The sequence below is a fragment of the Tasmannia lanceolata genome, unplaced genomic scaffold (assembly GCF_043159265.1).
Source record: "Tasmannia lanceolata isolate RefF3 unplaced genomic scaffold, GAP_Taslan_0.1 ptg000018l, whole genome shotgun sequence".
Classification (NCBI taxonomy): domain Eukaryota; kingdom Viridiplantae; phylum Streptophyta; class Magnoliopsida; order Canellales; family Winteraceae; genus Tasmannia; species Tasmannia lanceolata.
The window spans coordinates 67,860,116-67,874,099 of record NW_027518695.1 but is presented as its reverse complement, the minus strand read 5'-3'; the positions used below and the strand labels follow the sequence as shown (position 1 = coordinate 67,874,099).

General features: G+C 38.6%; 1 protein-coding gene across 1 annotated transcript; it reads right to left on the bottom strand.

Moving 5' to 3' along the window:
* Positions 1-758: 758 nt before the first annotated feature.
* Positions 759-13,454, bottom strand: LOC143849828 (protein DETOXIFICATION 33-like). Its single transcript, XM_077359038.1, has 9 exons — positions 13,087-13,454; positions 12,708-12,903; positions 5,915-6,260; positions 5,687-5,773; positions 5,278-5,334; positions 2,968-3,206; positions 1,386-1,504; positions 1,192-1,278; positions 759-1,113 (listed from the first exon to the last, which is right to left on the bottom strand). The coding sequence occupies exons 1-9, from the start codon at positions 13,312-13,314 to the stop codon at positions 1,057-1,059; spliced, it is 1,416 nt and encodes a 471-aa protein (XP_077215153.1). The 5' UTR covers positions 13,315-13,454; the 3' UTR covers positions 759-1,056.
* Positions 13,455-13,984: the final 530 nt, after the last annotated feature.

The window sequence follows — 13,984 nt, the reverse complement described above, 5'->3', positions numbered from 1 at the left end:
AGGGTGATACGATACCGCCGATCACTCTACATATGTCTCTCCCCCATCAATCGATACTAGTTAAAGTAATTGAAATTCCTATATTTGTACCATGAGAAATTTAATATCCATATAATAATACCAGTACGAAAGCTCATGTGATGCACGGGGTGTTATAACTACAGTACTAGACTCAAGAACCTAATATAACTGCAAATTAACTTGTCTCCAGACCGGTCTGGATGAACTTTCCTCCAGACCCCTTGCTAATAGTGTTAATAGCAAAGGGTGTGGAAATATCATTTCCTTCTGAAAATGAGAAGGAAGCATGGAATTAATATTTTCACACCCCCTGCTATTAGAGGGGTGGGAGGAAGTTCCTCCAGACCGGTCCAGAGCCAAGTTTTGTTCTAACCGGGAGACGTGGGTTGTTAAACCACTAACAAAGTAGTTTACTTATGGTCTCATCTCGAAGTGGTTCTAATTTCTGGCTGCTGGTTGGACTCTCGATGAACACGTCCAGATGAATGTATTTATTTCATGGAACTCTCTCTCTCTCTCTCTCTTCCCTCTCTCTCACTCTCAAGGTCCCTTTTGCAATGTTGGTCTCTCTCTCTCTCTCATGACAAAAGCTTGATCTTGACGTGAGAGGTTGCATAAACCTTAAAATGAGAAGCCTGGTCTGGGTCCACCCACACCCACATGACATTAGCTTGATCTTGACTCTTAATTTTGTAGGCCTCAAGAAGATAATATTATAGAAAATAACTCATTCGATCTCAGTTGTTTAATCATTGTCTTTTGCTATGAGCCATTAAGAAAAATTAAGCAACATTCCACATTCAAGTTGGGGCCCCTTGGACAATGTTGGACCCGTTAGATGATCTGTTTCCAATGGCTATCAATTATGCTCTCACGAAATGTGAAATACTAGACAGGGCCCATCATATGATCCAGTTGAGATCCAAGGTGAGGCCCATTACATGCTTTCAAAAAAATTATATAATGATCTACTTTGAGGGAAAAATCTTCAAAGGACACAAACTGTTTCCTTCTTTCCTCAATGAATATAAATACTCAATCTTCTCCAGTTGATCCTCCCCATTTCTTTACACGGCTTTCTGCTTGTGCAGCCTGCAATATCAAGCACGTGAAAGTCATTAACATTTCACTAAAATGGAACCCATCAATGTCCCGAGAACTTTTACTCACCTCCTTGTTCCAGTTAGTACATGAGGTTACCACCACTAAGATTATTGTCTGAAGAACAATGCCACCAATCATCCCTGACCAAATACCCTGCAACCCCCCAAAAAGAAAATAAAAAGATAGAACGTTGAACAAAATCAGATTGAAATTAAAAACAAAAAAAAAGGTTCTCTTTAAAGAATGTTTTGGTATTTCACCTCAACTCCAAAATCAAATGTAAACCCCAAAAGCAAGCCAAGAGGTAATCCAACAACGTAATAGCATCCAACGTTTATGTAAGCAACCAGAGCTTGCCATCCAGCTCCAATGGCCACTCCTGAAAGAAGAAGAAGAATTAAGCTTACATGATTAAGTGTTAGCATATAAAAGATTAAATAATGCCATCTCCAATGGCTTAAGCTTTTGGAGTAATTGGCTGTTTTACATGCTATCAGAGCAAAGAGCAAAGCTCTTGGGTTCAAAACTCCTTGATATTAAAAATCCAAATGTAATGGCTAAGCCAAAAGAGGGGCAACATGTGACATGTGTCACGTGTAGGCCAACCCTTAAAAAGGGGCCACACATGAGGAGGGGGAGTGTTAAAGTATATAAAATATTAAATAACGCCATGTCCAATGGCATAAGCTTTTGGAGTAATTGGTAATTCCACATTAAGGTGTGTTCGGAAACCTTTCTCATTCACCCCTTGAAAGAGCGGACGAAAGGGTGGAAATAGGAGAATGAGAACTGCCCGAATCCAATCCGTGTGACTTCTGTTGAAGTATAAAATGATTAACTCTGACATATTAAGCCTCTGGACAAATTGGTTGTTTCATATGGTATCAGAGCGTCTGCCTCACGGCAGGTCCTAGATTCAAAACCCAAGAACTCCAACAACTCCTTGATATTAAAAATCCACGTGTAAGGCCAACCCAAAAGTGGGGCCACACTTGAGGGGGAATGTTGAAAGTATAAATTGATTAACACTAACTCTAACAGCTTAAGCTTTTTGACAAATTAGTTGTTTGACAACTAAAACTAATCAGGCGAAAACTCATTCTCCTGCACCATTTTTTGTAGGGATGTGAAGACACATGCAGAATTGGGTCTGCTTGCCGAATGTTTTTTTATCTGTACTCATTCTCGGCAAGGCAAAGAGAACCCTTCAAAGAATGGTTGCCAAACACCACCTAAACTTACAAACAAACATCTAAACTCAATGTGGCGAACTTGATTTTACATTAGGATGTAAAATGGGTGTAAAATATATTTGCACCCATTTTTTCGGCTAAGTTTTTGTCGACGTAAAATAGGCATAAAATAAATTTTACTCTCATTTTTTGAGAGAAAAAATTGCCTTAAAATTTGTTTTACGAGCATTATTTGACTACGTTTCTTTCAACATAAAATGGGCGTAAAACAATTTACATCCATTTTACTTCGAAAGAAACAGAGCTTAAAGTGAAAATGAATTAATCTTCGTATCTATTTGGGTAAGAGAGCTCTTACTGTGGCCACTTGTTTTGGTCTTTACCAAAAAAGTGGATTGCATTACCATTTTCCTTTGTAAAATGGTGAATATTTGCTTGTGCTGCCCACCACCTTCTGCCATTTTAGGCTCTTTTTCTTTAGACATAAAATGGGCGTTAAACAAATTGCACGCCCATTTTTGTTCTTTTGCTCTCCACTTAAAATGGCATAGCACAAAATTTTATGCTTGTTTTATGCACATTTTATGTCGAAAGCAACATAAATAAAGAAGAAATTAAAGAGAAAGAAATTCAAGTTGATCAAACTAACCAGATAGAACTGGTTGGAGGCCATTTAGAACCATGGTGAACGCTAGTAAGCCTGAAAGCTTGGTAACTTCCTTTGCGACGGCACTACTACTGGTGAAAAGAAGAGGGAAGTCGTTTCTAGTTATCAAAATGATAGCCATGCAAACCACGCCGAGAGCAATGGATGTGATTGAAACCACCATTACAGCAAATTTTGCTGTTTGAGGGTTACCAGCTCCAAGTTCATTTGATACTCTCACACTGTTGCAACAACCATAATAGATTTTCATGCAAAAAGATCAAAGGGAACTTCTTATTTACAGCAGAAGGTTGATCAAAGAACTTCATATCTCTTGCAAATAAAAATAGACAAATTAAATGAACATTTGGATCTCAAATGTATCCAAAAACCGGATCAAATTTGATGTGCAACTAACAATAAGATGAGATGTGAGAAACACAAACACAGCAAAAAAAATAAAAAAGGCTTTGCGTGGTTTGGAGCATGCTTAGATGAGAGTTTCACTTTATTGATGATTAGGGTTACAAACTGTTGTAATTTTTGAACTCAAAAATTTGGAGGGAAGATTTCAAATAAAGAATCTCCCTCTTGCTTTTTAAACTCTGTCTTTTGTGGTGTCTTGAAACTTGAAACCAAGACCAAGTGTGTTTTGTTAGTGGGATCCAATGCAAATTATTTAGTCCCACACTAGAAAGTTAAAGGAACTTTTGCCTCCAATAAGAGGTGGTGTGGAGACAAAGGCTTGTGCATTTCAAGGGCCATTGTAATTTGTTTGGGTGAGCTTGTTTTAACAAGAACCAAAATACATAAAATACACACGCGTGCCGCTGTGGTCCAAGGTTCGGGTATGGCTTTCGGTTAAATAAAACTTATCTTTTTATTCAAATCCGTAATTAAGTTTTTAACCAAAATACAATTACGTTTGTAACAAAAACGGTTACTTTTTTTATTTCCGAACGGACACCACATAAGTGCTTTCTAATTTTATTTTATTTTTTACCATTTTGTGACCATTTTTAATGTTTATGTTCATCTTCTCCAAACAGCCACGAGATTTGACCGTTGGAGAGAGGTGTTTCCTCTTCTCTAAAGGGCGTCTATGTCTCTATAAAAAGAGAAGAGTTCAACCGTTCAAAGACATAGAGAAGAATGTGGAAAACATACCGAAATACATTGTTTACAGAAAAATGATTTGTCTACTTTAGATTTTTGCTCTCTCTGTTCTTCCATATCCGTTCTGTGTTTGACCACAGTTCCAAAGTGATTTGAAGAGGACCAATAACTAAGTGCACGGCTACAGTAGGTTGTTTTATCTTGGAGCGTCTATTCGCAGTTCCCCGTTGCACTATAGGGACAGTAACCAAGTGGCGTGACTCAGCCTTCTTCCTTCAGCAATCGGATTTTCAAAAGGGGTTCTATCTTCAAAATTGATAATTACAATTTGCCTCTCATTTGAATAAATATTCTGTTTTTACATATCCCACAGTCCCAAAATCTAATTAGCCATATTACATTTCAGTTAAACCTAAAAATTTTCCAACACAAACTCTCTTATCAACCTTTTTTCTTTTCCAACAAAAAACACTAAAATTTCTAGGCTGTGTTTGGTAATCTAGAATTAGTATACCTTAGAATATTAGCTCATCCGATGTGAGGGAGGTCGGGAGAGGGGACACCTGAGAGAGAGAGAGAGAGAGAGAGAGAGAGAGAGAGAGAGAGAGAGCAGCCACCTCAGACGTACAAGTACACACGGACGATAAATCACTGGCAGAAAACAAGACATCTATACAACAGTATGTAATACCCAAATTGCAGTTTATGTGAAAAATAAAACTGAAAATACCCAAATTGCAGCCAAACTATAATTTGGATGTAGACTCAAAAGCACCCCACATATACTCAACTCAACCAAGCCTTTGTCCCAAACTAGTTGGGGTTAGCTAATCAATCCTTTAGAAAATTTTCATGAAGAAGGTGAAAGAATCTATCCGGTTTCCCAAACTAGTTGGGGTAGAATAAAATGTACGAAACATAGGTATAAAGTCTCTATAAATTAATCGAATGTCCTCAAGTTTTTATTGAGTCAGCTTACTTTTTCGAGTTGACTCGACCCACTTTCGAGTCTAGTTCACTTTTCGAGATTTTGGACTATGCTTTAGAAAGTATTCACAAAAGGCTTTGTTTCTTTTGACACAAAATATGCATAAAACAAATTTTACACCCATTTTTTTCTCAAAATTTGTTTTACGCCCATTTTACGTTGAAAAGAAATGGAGCGTAAAGAAGGAACAAAGTAAGAGAGTGACAAACCTTATGGCAGCATTGAATCCAATTGCAATCATAACCTCCCATCCATTTAAGTTCATGCTGCAAAGATAGGTAAGCTGTATGATTACAAAGAAATATTTTTCATTTTATGTTCTTAATCATTCTAGAAAGAAAACATATTACATTTTCATCAATTTACATAGGCTACTGATATTCCCACTACCATGTTACAATTTACATAGGCTACTGATAATGAGACAAACTCACCTTGTCTATTAATATTTAACCAACTGTCAAAAGCTATATTACAATTCCCATAAAGCTTTTAACAGCCAATTAAAAAGGAAAAGACAAGGTGAGTTTGTCTCATTATCAAAACATGGTAGCGCAGATATCAATAGCCATTAGATATTGGAAAATGGTGAAATTGAGTATATTGAAGTTCTTTTACCAGATGGAGATGGCATCAACTGCTATCAAAGGGTTTGTAAGGTGGCCTGTTATGACTATCAATACCATCAAGTACCAAAACTCTAAACTGCAATTTCAGCAAACAAGACATATCTATTTCTCATGAGAGAGAGAGAGAGAGAGAGAGAGAGAGAGATTGTCATCGAGTCAAGATTAGAAAGTGTTAAAAAAGATTCAAATAAGATTGTGTAATTTGGAAGGGGCTTACCATAACATTACAGCTGAAGCTAAAGAAAGTTTGACAAAATCAAAAACGTCTTTGAAGGCAAGCCACGAAAACCCAGTCCAAGCACCATCAGATGTGGTTGCAAAGATGTATCCCAATTGGCCAATGACAATGAGCCACCACGACAAGTTGAGGGAAATGGCTGCACCAACAAGGCCGCACCCAAGCTTAAATATAAGCAACCAGCTGAGCACCACGTGTATCACCAAGACCACGGCCGACACTATAGCCATGACCATGACCTTTCTTTGAGCTTGCAAGAATTTTTGTATTGGGAAATTCAACGCGTAGGCAAACAACTGAGGAATCATCCACAAGGCAAACTTCCCTGTATAAAAGAACATTCTTGTTTCAGAAAATGTTATCAGGGATTTCACAAATGACTGACACAACTCGGATAAAGGAATGCATCATCCCTAATAAAAAATTCATGAAGGTGGTATGGTGCAAGCTGCCTAGTGATTAGTATAAAGTAAATGTTGATAAAGTGTTTAAAGAAAACCCGGGTTAGGCTGGGGGAGAAGGCATTGTTAGAGATTATCTAAGCAAGATTTTTTTTTATTTCTTGATAGGCAAGCTTGGGTTTGGTGGGTACCCCTACCAGTTTATTTGATAAAGAGGAAAATAATACAATCATGACCACACTATGCCATCCCTAACTCGAAATACATGAGGGAGGGAGATCCATAACTCGGAATAGAGGAACTCTAAACCTAGGGAATCGAACTGCTCAATACCTATGAGTTACATAATCAACTAACTTGACGGGAGTATATTGGGGTCTTTGGGAGCGCTTTGGCCAAGTTTTCTTTGGAACTTCTTGCCATGATTCATTAGATTCCTCTAATTTTGGACCCTTGTTATGAACCTGATTCAGTTCGCAACAGGATCGATCTTATTAGAGGGAAGATCAGCCTCTTGATCCACTTCGAGGGAAGGGTCGTTCCTCGTGCAAAAACACAATTTATGGGATATAATTCTTCTTCGTTCCATTACAAAACTGATGAGTGTATATATAAATACGTAAGAGATAAACATATAAAGATCTAGAAAGATCTTATTATAAGAATGGCAATAACTAAATAAAGACTAACCTAATTTTGGCCAAATCAATCCCAGTTACTCAATCTACCCTATACGCCTAATCTACTGTACAAGCAATCTGATAAACAGATATTCTAGGATCTGACATATCCTAAATCCAAACTAATTTATTCTACTAAAGCGGCACCCATCTAGGCACATAACATTCCGCCCGCCTTGAAATCATCTTTGTCCTCAAGGTTGGAGATTAGGCGATGATTGTTTGAGGAGATGATCTTACTCATAACTTTTCAAATTTCTTCTCTCTTCTCTTTTTCTTTATTCTCTCTCCCTCCTTTTGGTCCTTTCTTTGTCCTGTAATTAGTCACCATCATGTATGTCCTCATCAAGGGTTGAAGCTTCTCCATCTTCAAATTGATTTCATTGTACCTTTCATCAAGGCACTTTTGATGTGTCTTTTTGTAATGATTGAGATGTTGATACATGGATGGTTGTAAGCGAGAGTCTTTTCGATGGAGTTGGAAAGGTTGAGAGGAATGGTAGACTCTTCGACGGCGACCATTATTTTTTGGTTTCTTTCCTTTTTCTTCTATCTTCTTTCATTCACTCTTCTTCTTTTCTCCCCTTTTTTTGTTTCATGTTTCCTTTTCCTTGTGCAAGCCATCTCCATGGTGCTCTCGCTCAACTCTTCCATCAGACATGGAGGTCCTTCTGGCTTCACGCCAAATGATAATGCTATCTTGTTGAGCTTGGCCTTCATAGAAGCTAGATGCCTTAGGATCGCTCTTATATTCTCATCCCACCGATGCATTGCTCCTTCGATTTGCTTTGACATGATGTCGGATCGTGCCGCTCTGATACCAATTATTTGGTACCTTACCATTACATCGAAAGCTCCAGAGCTGATGGAACGCGTTAGCAAGGCCCTTTAAAAATGTTCCATACCACATGTCCCAAAGGTAAGTGTTCTGTGGATTCGTTGACTAATCATGCTTGTTTTACTAGACTTAATGAAACCTTTTAGAATTGGTTGGATCTCTTAAAAACTTTTAAAATAAAGCTTATGATGCACCTCTTAAGTAGGGATGAAACTCATAAACGTCTCAAACCTGACCTAACCCGCCCCAACCCAAGCCTGAAGGAGGTGGACCCTAACCAATCCACCTCGAAATCTCTCGAGTCTAGCCCAACCCATCTAAACCCATATTCCAAATTGTGGTGGTTCGGAATCGGGTTGGCCCAAGGCAAAACAGAAAAAACAATAAAAAAACCTAACCCAATAAGATTTTCAAAATCACTTTAAAATTATGATAAAATTAGGCTACTAATTTCTGCATGACCATGTTTGAATGGGGTGACTCACTTTGCTCTGGATTGGCTGTTGAACGCATTTTGAAACCGTAACAACCTTTGACTGATGGTTAAACAATGTAAAACAAGGTAAGTTCGCTCCGCCATCAAAGCATAATCATGCACATATGTAGCCTAAAATTAGAGGCATGGGTTAAAGTTCTGGTTGGGTCGGGTTGGCAAAGGCATAAACCCTACCCTACGCAAAATTAAATCAACTTGGCTTTGTTCTAGCCCTAACCGAAATACGACCTAAGTAAATGCAAGATAAAATCAGGTTGAACCTGTCGGGTTTGGGTTGCCCAGCCAAGCTGCAATCATATTTTTAGCCCAAAGGTTTAACCCTTTTTCAAAATCTAATCTAACTACTATATATAAGGGCGAAATGATGGGTTAATGTGTTCCACCCTTTGCTGTTATTTCCGCTTCTGTCCCACTGCCATAATTCCAATTGTATCACACATGTAAGGGCATTTGTGTCATTTGCCTTTATTTCTGCTTGTCTCTATGAGAAATTATTTGAGGGTAAAATTGTAATCTACATACGAAAAGTACCGACACAGGGTACCTGTCTATGACAATTTCGGCAAAAAACTACCAAGAATAGGCAAAGACATATGACAATGACGAAAGAACTAATTTATATTACTCATGAAGGACACTTGCAAAATATTGATGGATTCCGGCACCTGAAGAGGAACAACAATTATGGAAACCCCTATCGATTGGAGGGCTACGATAAGCCTATATCGATTGGAGGGCTAGGATCAACCTATGGAAATGGTTTTACGGGCACAACAAATTGATGTTGTGTTCCATCAGATGGACGGTTTAGATCAACCTATAACCCTCTATAGATCGGAGGGTTCGGATCAACCTATGAAAATTATTTTTGGGGCACAACCTATGTAGGAAGTAGCCCATTCAAAAGAAATTTATTGTCTTTCTATCTGGGATTTACACATCAGCATTACTCTTTTACCATTAACCCCTTTGCTGATATCTAACATCTATCACTATGAGAAATTATTTCAGGGTAAAATCGTAATCTACATACGAAAAGTACGGACACAGGGTACGGGCCATACCGTACATTTTATTAGAGTGAGGAGTGCGATCATCAAAATACGGTGAGTAGTGCCATTATAAAATATGGTAGTGAGGACATTGCAGTATATATAATTTCAAACCGTCGTTGTTACTTGGATGTTCCCACGCAGGTCGGGTTCAACACAAATTTGGGTTGGGTTGGGTTAAGCTTTTTCGCAAATCAGGTTGGGTTGAGTTGCGAAAAATCAACCCCAATTGAAAATCGGGTTGGGTCTGGTTGGGCTGTCGGGCAACCCGACCTGACCCGATATCCGAATTTGGGTTCCATCTGAAGAAGTTATGTATATTTGTGTTTTTCTTTTTCAACACTGAAATAGTCTCCACAGTCCACAATGGACGGTTTGGATAATCCTATGGTGCGGGCCATAACGTACTTGAATAAAGTGAGGAGTGTGATCATCAAAATATGGTAGTGCGAATAATATTTCCCTTTGTTAATTATTAGTCCCTGTTTCGTTTGGATTTTGAGAACCGATTGTGAGTTAAAAATGGATTATTGGTGACTCACTATTGGTTCTCAAAATCCAAAACCACCCGGCTTGAGTTGAGGTGGTCAACAATTGGTACCATATCAAATCGGGTCAGCCCGACCCAACCCAACCCAACCCGAATTGGGTCGGATTGACACCCAAGTTGCACCCCTAACGATGACGAAAAAACTGTTTTTCCTTATTCACTACGTGCGGGTCAAATTACAGAAATGTTAATATTACGAATGCATGACACCTGTAAAAATATTGACGAATTCTGGGCACCTTAAGAGGAACAACAATCATGGAAACCTCTATAGATTGGAGGGCTAGGATCAGCCTATGGAAATGATTTTAAGGACACAACCTATTGATGTTGTGTTCCATCACATGGACGGTTTAGATCAACCTATGATGTGGTCTGTACAATTTTAAATGGATAATTTAAATGGATAGCAGTGCATCGCACGTGCATTTTTACTAGTATTTCTATTAAGTTCCAAGAGTAAAACTTAGGGATTTGCTAAGGACCATCAAAATTGGACAGCAGCAACGTAGGCTCACTTTTCAACAGATTTTGTCCTATTCATTTAATCCTTTTGAGGCTTTTCACAGACGGGCTGGTCATGAGGGGCAGCCACCTAGGCTCAGGTTTTGTCTTTTTCATTTAACTCATTTGAGGTGGCTGCTCTCTCATGCAACAGCCCGTCCACAAAATGCCTTCTGCGGTGGTCCCTAGTAAATCCCAAATTAGACTTTAAACTATAAAACACCCTTAAGATAATGTTTTTAAGGGAGTTGCTGGAACCATCGCTGAAAGCATTTCACGGACTGCTGTTTCATGAGCGACCAGCCACCTCAAAAGAATTAAATGGATTGAGACAAAATCTGAGACTAACTGGAGACGTGGGTAAACGGTGGCCACCAAAAAGTGAATAGGTAGGTTCCATTGACTAGGACCAGTGGGCCCACTTATTCGATGGTTCAAACATTTATTTGTCATTGGACCGTTCTAACCTATTAATTTGTGTCCAATAACACTTGGTTTTTATTCTCATCATCCATTTAACTGCCAAAAGTTGGACGTTTAGAATCATCCAATATGAGTAAATTTTGATGCATCATGCATGGTCCATCCAAAGAAAAGGCCTAACAGATAAATGGTTTGGATCATTAAACAAGTGAGCCCTACTTGTAGAATTCCAAAAAGGGAAGTGATATATCCGCCCCTTTTGATTACTAGGATCTACTACTCTCTTGCTGATGGAAAGAAGGGAGAGGAGTAAAAAATGAGTCAAGTCTCTAACCCTCTTTTATACTGTTTTCAAACTTAAAAAATAGATTCTAAAATCCGCGTATCCAAACGGCCCCTAAGGCTTACACCATATTAAATCTCACTATACGTAGAGCTGCAACTCAGGTTGGGTTGGATCAGGTTGAGGCTAGCCCTAATCCAACCCGAGATAGCATTCACTCAGCCCTCAACCCTAACCCAACCCAACCTGAGGCTCGGGTTGAGGATGGTCAACCCTAACCTAACGTGCCTCTAAATTTCTCAACCTTAACCTAACCCATGTAACCCAAAATTGGCTCGGGTAGGTTCGGGATCACCTTAGGCCAAACAAAAAAAAATACAATGACCCAAAGAAATCAAGATAAAATTAGAGGACAAAGGTCGGGTTCGGATCGGGTTGCCAAGGCCATAACCCTAACCGAATCCAAAATTAAATCAGGTTGGCTTTTCCCAACCCAACCCAAGCCAAAATGGGGTTGAACCTGTCTAGCTCAGGTTGAGCCCCACCCAAGTTGCACCCCTAGCTATACGGATTCTCTTTTGTAAAGAAAAGAAGGGGATACACCATTGTTACACGTCCATAAAAAGACAAGAAAGAGAGCTCCAATCTCCTTCAAACACAGAAAAGTCGTGAAAATGACAATAAAATAAAGGAGGGGATACACCATTGACCATTGGTACACATCCACAAAAAGACAAGAAAGAGAACTCGAATCCCCATTAAACACAAAAAAACAAGGGAAATGTTATCTGCGCCGCCGAGGTGTTTCGATAAACAAGCGCTCCACTTGTTTGTCGTGTAGTATTTAAAGAGATTTCAAAGGATATTATGGCTCTCAAAAAGCTCTTTAAGCCCTTTAAATACTACACGACAAACAAGTGGAGCCCATGTTTATTGAAATACTCGGCGCATATATCATTTCCCAAAAACAATTGTGAAAATGACAAAATCAAGAGTCATTTCCACCCTCGTCTATTTTTACCATACGGGAATCCGTTCTGAAAGTGTTTTCCTTTGTTGATTTTTCTAAACCTAAGTGCTATCGATCTTACATCACTAGTGACGTTATGGCGAGGACCTATTCGTCCCCCCTGCTCTGTCTTAGTCTCGGTGTCTCTACCATTTATAACTATTCCCCGGCCCAATCAAATCTCAAAAATGATTTTTAAGGCCCTGTTTGTTTGTTTGTTTTGGATTATGAGAATCAATTGTGAACCCAAAACTGATTATTGGGAGTCCCCAAACTTGTTAGACACAAATTTAGGTTTAATTTTTAATCCAATAATCCAAAAAAAAAAAAAAAAAATGCCCTTCAATTTTGAGAACTGGTGTGTGTCCAAAACTGATTATAGGACTCAAATTTATGTCTATGATCAGTTTTGGGACACACAAATCGGTTCTCAAAAACAAAGAGGGCCCAAGGGTGTTAATATTCCACCCACCTATTTTTTGGTGTTATATTATATTGCCTTATCCTCCTGGTTGAGAGAGAGGGGAGAGACATACCTGATAAATCAGCAATATCACTAGTCTGCCCAAACAGGATGAGAATGGGAGGAGAGAAGACATAAATGGGAAGCAAAACAAGAGCCGAACAAAGCAAAATAATCCAAGATCTCTGCATGTACACACCCAACATCCTAATCTGTCCTGCTCCAAAAGCTTGCCCACAAAGTGTCTCCAAAGCACTTCCCATTCCCAACTACAAAAACCCACATACAAAATCCCAAAAGTCAACATTAGATTCTCACCTCAAGACTCTCCTTTAATCTTATCTTCTGTATCAGGAAAAAAAAATGGCACCCACTAAACTACTTCAACACAATAAAGAGTAATCAAAACTTTAAGCTAACACTAAATTATTACTGTAAAGAGAGAATCTTACCATTACACCAAAGGCAAGCCCGGCAACTACGGAGTTTTCGATCGAAACCGCGGCGAGTTCGAGTGTGCCCACATGACCTACAAAGGTTTGTGTGATTGCGCCAAGAGAGTATTGGCATATTGAAGTGAAAATTGCAGGCCCAGCAATTTGCCAAAGCTTCTTAGATTCTAAGAGAGATCTCTTGAAGAGATTGGGTTCTATGTGTTCTTGGAGGAGAGGAGTTTCCATCCCTATCTTAACTTTCTTATCAGTGTATAAAAGTTGGGCTGTGTGATGTTTTGTATTAATGGCAAGAGTTAGGAAGGTTGGTAGGGCAGAAACAGTTGGAGGAGATGAAGGGTTGGTAGTGTGCCAAGTGTTTGATACAAGGAACGAAGACAAGTTGCCACAAGACATTAGCCGTCCCAGGATTATTTTCCACTGAAATGACTAATGACTAAGAAGTTTCACTTAATGATTTTAAATTAGGGTTTTACTAATGAGTGCCCTTAGGGTATTCGTTAAGGAGCATTTAAAGCACCTATTTTCATGTACCCACACTTTTATCCTCAAAACACATTTATTATTAGAGAACCGTTTCCCACAATTTTATTTCTATTACGAGAAAATAACAAGAATACCCCTATGTCATAAAAGATAATAGCCAAAGTACCTTAACCCATTTTCCATGAGATTGAAATATTTTATTATTTTATATGAGATAAGTTTATTTTTGTCATTTTCATGAGATAGTGTATTTTGTCATTTTTATGAGATAGTGTAGTTTGTTCATAGGATCGATGATCCTAACCTTCCAATCTATGCATTTTTTTTTATTGTGGTGTCCATTTTAAACTTCCTCAAATCAAAGGGTTAAGATCATTCTATGGAGAAGATTTTACGGGCCCACACTATCTAC

Excerpts from the sequence above, each read along its gene's own strand:
- LOC143849828 (XM_077359038.1), bottom strand. The coding sequence starts at position 13,314 with ATGGAAACTCCTCTCCTCCAAGAACACATAGAACCCAATCTCTTCAAG. Across the intron at positions 12,904-13,086 it reads GGCTTGCCTTTGGTGTAATG|TTGGGAATGGGAAGTGCTTT; the intron begins GTAAGATTCTCT and ends GGGTTTTTGTAG. Across the intron at positions 3,207-5,277 it reads GGATTCAATGCTGCCATAAG|TGTGAGAGTATCAAATGAAC; the intron begins GTTTGTCACTCT and ends TTGTTGCAACAG.